The following is a 9,655-nucleotide window of genomic DNA, read 5'->3' as shown; positions in this document are numbered from 1 at the left end:
TCAAAATACAAAGTATGAAACGTTTGACCATGTTTATCATAAATTTTCTTCTCTTATACTTTTTGTTTTAATTGATATTTGATTATTTAAATCTTATTAAATTTGGTTTGTGTATAAAATATTTTTAAAGCATACGAAAAAATAAAAAAATTGTGATAGAGAAGAAAATTTTAAACTCACTTTATATATTTTTTATTTTTTTTTAAATGAAACTTTTTTTTGTAATGAAAATTCACATGTATTAAAACGATGGAAGTGACAATGACAAATTATTTTTCGAAAAGCCCACAAAAGCCCGAAAAGCCCTATAGCCCTATAAGGGCCGGGTCGGGCTTTGAATTCTAGGCCCAAATTATTTTCGGGCCGGACCGGGCCGGACTCAAATATTTACGGGCTTAGCGGATTTGGGCCGGACCGGGCCGGGCCAGCCCGAATTGACACCCCTAGTCTGAGGCTTACTCTGCCTCCATAAATTTGAAAGAAAAATGAAGAATGTGAGCACTTGGTTAGCCTGGTGAAACATAATATGGTAAGGTTAAAGGTGCTTCATAAAATAACCAGAAGGGCAAAGAAAGAAGGTTTTGTACTCAACTTTCCTGTTCTGTTCAAATTTTAATTAGGAAAATTTTGAGATTTAAAAATCTTCTAATGTGCAGGGTACAAAACGTTTTATTGGAAGAGGACATGAGAGAATCGTCGAAGACATTTAAAACAGGATTTCCAGATTCACCTACATTCCTATAGATACGCGGGCTTGTATTTTCAGCTGCATGTCTAAAACGTAAAAAAAAATCAGGTTCCTATTTTTGGATAGATCAAAAAAGGGCTGAGAAACCCAACGAAGTATTGTGATGGGGCATTGGTCATAATGTATTTCTGGTGGATCATGGTGTACTCGAAGTGTCACATCTCCACTTCTTTCATAATAGATAGCTGCTATCAAGTTTGCACTTCCATTCAGATCAAAAGTTTAAACAACTCTCTCTCAAATGGACAAATATGGTGTGGTCTTTGTTGTAAGGTGATAGCAGATTTATGTTAATTGTATAATATTTCTGAGTAGAATTGAGCAGTGTGTATTGTGTATAGTTTCTGAGCATTTAATCTATGTTCAGTTTGGGAATGGTACACATTGATTTGGAGGAAACGCATGGCTCCATCCTACTGCCACGCAGTCAGCAGCAGCGTTTCTGCATCTCCCTGTCGAGGATGAGATATGGGGAAGGAATGGTGGTGGTCAAAGAAGTGATGGAAGCTGTGATTTGGTTCCGTGGGCTAACAAATTTGTCACTATCGCATCTATGCACTGCAAGCTCCTTATGTGAGAAGACTAGAAGTGACGCAGCTTCTTATATGAGAAGCCTACCAATGTAAGTGTTATTGACTGAGCTCACTTTCGTATCAACATGGTAGCGGTTTTAATCATCTAACTATATCATACTTAGTGGCAGCCAAAACCAACATGGAAGTGTTGTGAGAGGTGGTTACTTAAGGCAGAGGCTAAGCTGGTGATGGCTAAGGGAATAAAGGTGGTCAAACTAGAGATTGTGGTGCCTAAAATTGGGATTGAAAAATGGAATAAAAAGCTCCGACATGGTATTAGGAAGATCGTGTAGATAAAAATAGCTTAAGGTTTCTACAGTTGTGGATCATCAGGTAAACACACTCTTATCTCTCTAGGAGCACCCAGAGCTAAAGCCTTTGTTGCTCAGACTTGTGCAGTGATCTTTTTCGTAATTCAGTGGCTTATTGGCTACATGACAGTTGTTTCTACGTAGAGTCTAGAGTCTACAACGAGTGTACGATAGCTGAAGACGGACCGGTTGTTTTCATATGCAAGGAAGATGGGAATGTTTCAATCTCCATCAGTAGCGTAACTCTCTTCACATTCAAGATGGTGTGGTTACAGTTCTCTGTTATCTCGACTCTGACCGAGTTGTTAGTTGTTTATCTAATGAATAAGCAAACCAAAAACAAGTGAAATACATGTTCCAAAAATGATTTACAAACAATGTTCTTTCTATTATTTACTGACACCATAATATGGTTTTTAAAAAGTGATATAAGATATGTATCATTATGTTTGTGGAAATATATTTTGTTTTGATATAAATTTGGCTGACTGAATAAAATTTTATGAATCACATTACTTTTAAAATTGGTATTTATACAAAATTTAATTTCCAATTTCATAAATCAGACGAAAATTATTATGCAACTTTAAGTAAATATAAGAACCAATTCCACATTTCATAGGAAAAATGGTTGTCAATAAAAAAAATACTTTTTCAAATCCATCTAACCTTTCTAAATTAATATGTATACATTTTCATGTCATTTGTATTTAACATATAAGTTCACATCACCTACCTTTCTGGTAACAATATCCCCAATTTACTCAAACAAAAAAGGTTAATTAATCATGTAAGCCAAAGCATATGTAGTTTTAAAAATACGCATGATGCAAAGAATTATTAATCAGAATCCAGAAGCTACAAAAAAGTTCATAGTTGATCTGCTTTAAAACATATACAAGCAAAACATAACTCTTACATCTCTAACATATGTTCCATCGTATATAAAATTATATTATATGTCAACGACTGTAAAGTTTTCACTATGGGAACCAATCATCGTCTATGTTCAAAGAGCTGTTTTAAAACATAAATAATTGGAAATATAAATTTATCGTGATGAAAAATATTATTCATTGAATATATAAAGATGAAAAAATATAATACATATGATTAAAACTTTTTATGTACAAGGACGATGATATTCGCTTTACCATTGATAATACAGTTTTACTTTGTCACCATAATAATTAAAAACCATCAAAGACTTATGAAGCAGGATAAGAGTCAAGTTTAATGCATGAGTTTGAGCAAAATAACACAAATACAATTCAGAGCATGATTTTTAAGAAAACCTAACTTAAAGCAACATTTTAACGTCTTCCAAACTGTCTATGTATTCTAAACTCAGTTTTGGTATTTTGGAAAACTAGAAAACACAATCTTATTACAATTTAGAAAAAGTCAAAATCAATTAACATGCAACATTTAAATAACCAAAATCAGTGCATGTCATCCTCCTTAATATATTTGTTAGACGATAAAGTGTTTGTAAAATTTAAAGATAAATTATCCGGGCGTAGCAGGGAAAACGAACTAGTTTTAATAATGATCTTAGCAGTGTTTTCATGAGAGTAAAAAAGAAATTGATAATATAGAACTTGATGATGTAAAAACCATATCATTTGATTGCCACGGTAAAAGAACTTGATAATATAATAACTCAATCGAATGATTTACAAATCTATATCTAAAATTAACCAACAAGATACCTCACATGTACCTTAAGTTTAATCACTACAGAACAACAGCTAACTTGCCTGAAGCATCATTATCCAGGAGAAAGCTTCCGCATCAGAGTAACGCCAGCTTACCAGTTATGGAATCAACCAACTGTTTTGGTCCTGCACAGAAAAAAGGTAACAAACATGTTGAGAAGCAACGTTTTTCATTCAACACCTGTATTTGTTCTGCTTCAGCTAGAATAGAAACATAAGTTTTCTTAAAAAGAAACTATTGTCCCTACCGGGTCCAACTGCAAGAACCGTTCTTGATCCAGCTGCAACCTGTGAAAGCAAGAGTTTAGTTTATCCTCACGTTTTGATAAGTAGGAAGGTTGTTTCTGTGTTCTGTCTGCTTGACTAGTAGAAGCATGTCAAATTTCATATTGCCTAGGAGATACGGCTTATCAAGATGTAATCAAAGTAGGAGAAAGTATTAAAATTAAGAATCTTATAGTTAGTAGTTACCTCTGTTCTTCCCGCATCAGCCACAACAAAAGTGGGGAGGCCAACGCTCTCAGCCGCTTCTGCGATCTTATTCCTGATATCAGAGAGAAAAATATTTATTGAAACACAACAACTCATTGACATAAGAAGTAAAGTTACAATGTGTGGTTGATGTGTCATTTTGTCAAAGCTTACATTTCTTGCTGGTTTTTGCAAGTGACGGCTATCTTTGGTTGCCCACATTCCTCCCATTGCCTCAGACGGTATCGGTCGCTGAAAGAATCATGAATAAAGACATAAGATTTAGAATGATAAATTATTGACCAAGCGAACCACTCACTACAGACGAGAGATCACCTTTTCATTAACTCTGCATACATGCCGGTAGCAGCATCTGAAAATATTAGAAAGAAAGTCACTTCACGTTTGGGACTAACACCAAAGACATCAGTTTTCAAACTTCAAACACATCTCAAAGGACACTTACGTGCACACTGTGACGCAATTTTGCCAGTTCTCATCTTTAAGTCTTGCCTAACTACTAAAACCTGTGAGCACAAGAAGCTCAAATCAGTTACACACATGTTAGTATCCTATATTCTAATGTGATAATCCTTTCAATTGATTTATGCATGTCCTTTTCATGAAACCCATATGTATGTCTTATGATGGCGGATTATGTATATAAATATTTGAAGGATAAAAAAATAATATACAAACCATTTTAAGCTCTTTCTCACTGCCATTGCTTGGTAGGGAACTCTGGTTCTGGGTCTTACTTGACAAAAGTCTGCTCTTTTTCACAGGTAACTTAACTTGCTGTGACAAATCCAACAACATACCAATGATGAAACCTATCACAACCCCTGGTATCAGATTCTCTGCCTTAAAACTCCCAGATATCGACTTCCTCTCCTGTTTCTGATCACATTCACCAAAAAAAAAAAAAAAGAATCCACAAAATTTCAAAACCGCACGAATATTTTACAAGATATGATCGAATCAACTGATAGATAAAGCTATATTGTTGCAATCCCAAAACACGAGAAGTTCTAGTTGGTGGTGGAGGAGACAAGCAAACATTCAAATTTACACCACAAATCTCTAGGCTTTATCTGACAATCAACCACGGACATACACATATATACATACAATACAAGACCTATAATAAGTACTTGTGTAATATGAAGCCAAATTCCTCAGAAAGAATCAGACTTTTTACTCCTTGAGCATTAACTGGTTACGGTTTCTCTTACAAAACATCTTTGGAGTCGGTCAACAATCTTAGTCTTGTCTGGTCTCTTTTATAAATCCATATTTGCTTCTAAAGATATTCTCGCAAACCAAAGCTAAGAACAAGAAGAAGACAGAAATTAAATACCTTAGCTTGAGGCTGCGAAGAGTTTCCAGAAGAAGGCCACATGGCGATTTCTCCTCTTGCGACAGAGTTACAAAGCTAAGAAGATTGGATGCTGTGACCATGAGATAAGAGAAGCTTTCGTAACAAGAAAACGCCAAGCTATCCTTATTCATAAACCAAAAACGACGCGTTGTTATCTTTTAAGATTAAAATTCAGCAAACATAATGGTCTAATTTGGAAAACTTTCAAAGTTAATAGCTACTAATGTAATTACTATAGATATCGACACAGTTACCTTAAAATGCTAGGCTGTCTATATTTATAAACCAGAAACGACGCGTTGTTTTATTAAGAAATATCGACACGGTGCGTTTTGGTGTCGCCTCTATTATTCTGGCGGCCAGAGTCATCATCACTCTCTCAAAACCCCGATAAAAAACCCTAACGGCCACCGGAGCTCCGAAAATGCCGGGTATGAATCCGAAACCCGGCGACGGATTACCTGACGGCGGAGAGCTGGTTCCGTTTTCCACCAAGGAGAAATCGCCGGCGGTGTATCCTCTTCGCTACGGCCTCAAGTCTCGGCCTCACGGGCTCTCCATCTCCTGGGGCTACGGGAACAACCTGCGCGTCACGGTTTTACGCAATCCGGATTCGCACGATGACGACGACGGCGGAGAAGCTGGCGGCGAGGTGGTAAACGTGAGGCTTAGCGCCGAGGACGGCGAGATCGGCGACGCGCAGTGGCGAAGGATCGCTTATGGATCTGTTTCTCCGTTTGCGCTTTTGCAGAGCAGGAGAAACTCGATTTCGAGCTTGTTTAAGATGGATATGAGTCCTTCTCTGTACCAGACTGCGTGGTGAGGGCACTCGAGTTTACACTATCAATTGAAAGTTTTGTTCTTTGTTATAATGCAGTACGTTGTGTCTGTGTGTGTGTGTCTCAGGTGGGAGTATGTGATGGAGTACAGTAAGGAGATTAAATCTCTCCTTAGTGATTCAGTGTCTTCTCCTGCTCCTTTGATTGACGATCCAAGATCAGTTATAAAGGTCAAAACTTTAATCAAGCTTTACTTGTTCTAACTCTTATGTAAGTGAGTTATAGTTTTGAGTGTGTGAGCTTTTTTAATTGCAGAATGCTGAGGAACCGACTTCTTTGAAGGCTGCGTGGGAGTTGATGGAGATGTTTTATGCTGACAAGACATGTCTGTCTTGGTTGCCAGAACGGCTTGTTGATTGGCTATCTGTAATTAGCTTCTTCCTCCATCGCTCTTAATCTATCTTGATTTTGCAACGTTGTAGAATATGTTACTGATTATTGATATCATGGCAGGATTATGATGTACTTCTGTCAAGCTCGCATCCAACTATCTACTCAAAGCTCGAGGATTTCCAAAAGGAACTGGTTGGCCTACAGGTCTGGTCACACGCTTATGGTCTTCTATGAGAATTTGATTAAACAATTGGATGACGAACTGAATTTGCTTTGTGTGTTTATTTGCATTTGCAGGCTATCGAGGATGATCCAAGATACTGGGAAGTGATGTCATCTGCTTTATCAGTTGGTTGGCTAGAAATAGTGGTTCGTACTTTATGGGATAGCGGGATTTGTTCAATTTGATTTTGAAAGGTGCAGTTTGAGGAATAAGCTAACCGTTCTTTTCATTTTCAGGTGAAGTTGTTACACTTGCATGGTTCTTATCAACTTGACCAGCTAGGAAATCGTGAGGTTAGTAAAGTAGTTCATGTTTCAGATTCATGTCATATGATATGGAGTGACTATCTACATACTAGTACACTTTTATCTGTGCTAGTTCCTGACCATTCATAATGTAATACAAATTTGATGAAGTAGACAGAAAATGGTCTGGTAGAAGCTGTCGCTGTTCTCATTTCAAAAATGCCACGGATGCGTCCAAAATTAGAATCTGGGATGTTTGGTGAATGCTTTGCAGCAAAGCCTGATTTTATGAAGGTATGTTAAAAAAAGATGGATCGTTCTCTCTTTTTATTGCTGTCTAAGACTCACCCTCCTCTCTTTTTCTTTCCTATGTGCCAGACACGAGAAAGATGGCAGTCTCAGATAACTAAACTAGAGTGCAGTGCCTTCTGGGTTCAATGTGCTCACCATCAGACCCGCGAGGGCTTGAGAAATATGTTGAAGATCATGATGGGAAATGTCGATTGCCTCTCAGCTGCGACATCTAACTGGATGGAGTTGTTTGTTTCACATTTACTCTATCTCAGGCCATTCACGAAGGTGAATTGTTTTACTTATTGTTTGTCTTTAGATTTGAGCCATGTTGTTTTTCACTCAATCCACATCATACCATGTGGCATTGCAGGGACTAGAAGGCATGCATAATCTTGCTCAGAAATGTGTTCAGTCAAAACCAGTTAACACTTCCCATAAGCTTCTGAGACTGCTTATTGGAATTCTTGGAGAGAATACTGAGGTCAGAAATTGATTTTAACCCCAATGAGAGGTGTAACTATCTCAGCTTTCTGACACCCTAATTCGGCATGGTGTAATTAAATGATGCAGGTTGTGCTGGCAGTGTGTTCCAAAGAGTTTGGCTCCTGGTAGGCAAGACGGTCATTGTTTTTTGTTACTTCATTGAGAATGCTATATTGTTTATCGAAACGGATTAGTAGGATGCTATTTTGTGTTTTTGTTAGGATGGTTGCACACGCCATGGAGTTATTGACAGCTGGAAGCGAGGAAGGAGAAGTTCTTGTACATGAGGAGCAGCGAAACTTGGGTGGAATCAACATGGAAGAGCTCCATAGACTTGTTTATGCTCAAGTTCTTTCTTCTCATGCTTTGACTTGGCAGGTACCTTTCCTGTAAAAATATCAACCTAAATCTGCATTTTATGTATGTTTCTGTAGAAGCTTTGTGTTTGGATTTTTGCAGATAGCTCCTGTTTATCTATCATCCTGCAAGAAACAGGGCCTAGGCTTATTAGAATTGTTGTTCTATAGGCAGCCAGTTCAAGACAATCAGTTGCTTATTAAGGTTTCATCTACTTACATTCTCTATTGTTTCTTATAATCAGAAGGCTTCACATGGTAAATATATTTCTCCTGATGCAGAGTCTAGAGATTTGCCGTCTATATGAACTTAGTTATGTCAGCGCAAAACTTATGAAGGTATTGATTTGTTGAAAATCTATTGTACACTTTGTGTTTTTATCTCAAAATTGGTGGAAAAAAAAACAGAAAAACATATTTCATCTGAAGTAAGTTATGTTACTTAGATCTCTGGAGTGCATCACTGGAAACATGGGAGGAAAGGTTCTGGGATTTTCTGGCTTCAGCAAGCCCGGGACGAGCACTGTCTCAAAGTGATTTCTCAACAGCTGTTTGATTCTGTTGGAAAGTCACTGTCTGATGAAAGTCTCAAGGTAATATATATTGTCCAAGCCTACTCGAAACATATTACATTGTGTATTTGTCCATCTTATTTTATTTCATACTCTTTAACATTCAGCAATGGGAAGGCCTGGTCGAACTGCTGGGTTCCGACTCGCAGATCTCTGGTGGTCTTGATTTTCTTCACAAGTAATAATCATCTGTCTTCTGCTTTCTTTGCTAATGGTTTTGGTTCTGTAATACTCTATCCTAAATTAATTGCCATATTTTTCCAGGTATAGAGATTTCAAGAGATCGCTGAATCTCGTCAAGGATGGAAAAGCTATAGATGCGGCTCACGAAGCTGTGGAGAGACTTGTATCGGTGTGTAATAATACAGCCTCTTTCTTAATTATATTTTTTGTTTCTACTGGAACATTTTGCTCATTAACATTTTGAAATACTGCAGCTAATGAAGAGCCCCTCTACTCCTCAACGCTTCTGGCTTCCTCTGCTGCATGATTCAGTAAAGATTCAAAATCTTGGTTTTATTTTCCTTTGATTGATAAAGAGGATGCGCAGCTTAAAAAAGTTTTGCTTTCTTACACAGTTGAAGCTGTTGAATTGGCCTGAGCGTTCGCTGTTGAATGTAGCACAGACCAACCTGATGTTGAACAAACTGCAGGAAGCATCCATTGCAAAGATCAGACCAGGCTTCATAGAACCTGATTTGTCGGCTCAAGCTGTGGGTTCTGTGAGACTCGCTCTAGCAACAAATCTCGGACGTGCTTTCCTGGAAGAGTGTTAGCGTTGGCTTGAGGCTAAATTACGGGCTCCATTTCTTTTTCTGTTTTGCGTCTTTCAGTTTGCATGACATTTAACTCTGTATTTCCATGTCAAATAGACTGATTCAAACCGGTATACTATTGTAAACTGATTTTGTGAGCGTATCGGTTAAATTTGGTTTAATAATTGCTTCAAAGCGCATAGCTCGCACACTGCCGTTGGTCTGAAACATCACCAGCATTCAGCAATTACGATTCCAAGCTTTGATAGGGCTATCCGCTTATGATCCTTAGCTTTTATTGTGTAGGATCATAGTTGATGTTCTTTGTGGGTGTGCGTCTATCGTTTGCAG

The 9,655-nt window shown here is 37.6% G+C and overlaps 2 protein-coding genes across 2 annotated transcripts; one reads left to right on the top strand and one right to left on the bottom strand.

Annotated features, from left to right (window-relative positions):
- Positions 1-3,239: 3,239 nt before the first annotated feature.
- LOC106344828 (peptidyl-tRNA hydrolase 2, mitochondrial) lies at positions 3,240-5,279 on the bottom strand. The gene is made up of 8 exons (XM_013784135.1): positions 5,184-5,279; positions 4,523-4,723; positions 4,290-4,350; positions 4,160-4,196; positions 3,998-4,075; positions 3,824-3,896; positions 3,601-3,640; positions 3,240-3,478 (listed from the first exon to the last, which is right to left on the bottom strand). Exons 1-8 carry the CDS (start codon positions 5,223-5,225, stop codon positions 3,429-3,431), a joined length of 582 nt encoding a protein of 193 aa, XP_013639589.1. The 5' UTR covers positions 5,226-5,279; the 3' UTR covers positions 3,240-3,428.
- A 283-nt stretch (positions 5,280-5,562) lies between these two features.
- LOC106318163 (nuclear pore complex protein NUP85) lies at positions 5,563-9,491 on the top strand. Its single transcript, XM_013756035.1, has 18 exons — positions 5,563-6,023; positions 6,111-6,213; positions 6,299-6,409; positions 6,497-6,580; positions 6,674-6,745; positions 6,836-6,892; positions 7,019-7,138; positions 7,223-7,423; positions 7,509-7,619; positions 7,709-7,746; positions 7,843-7,999; positions 8,081-8,182; positions 8,260-8,316; positions 8,424-8,570; positions 8,657-8,727; positions 8,814-8,901; positions 8,987-9,043; positions 9,128-9,491. The coding sequence occupies exons 1-18, from the start codon at positions 5,629-5,631 to the stop codon at positions 9,323-9,325; spliced, it is 2,169 nt and encodes a 722-aa protein (XP_013611489.1). The 5' UTR covers positions 5,563-5,628; the 3' UTR covers positions 9,326-9,491.
- The last annotated feature ends 164 nt before the right edge of the window (positions 9,492-9,655 follow it).

The sequence above is a fragment of the Brassica oleracea genome, chromosome C1 (assembly GCF_000695525.1).
Source record: "Brassica oleracea var. oleracea cultivar TO1000 chromosome C1, BOL, whole genome shotgun sequence".
NCBI classification, from domain to species: domain Eukaryota; kingdom Viridiplantae; phylum Streptophyta; class Magnoliopsida; order Brassicales; family Brassicaceae; genus Brassica; species Brassica oleracea.
This window is presented reverse-complemented; position numbering and strand designations above follow the sequence as displayed.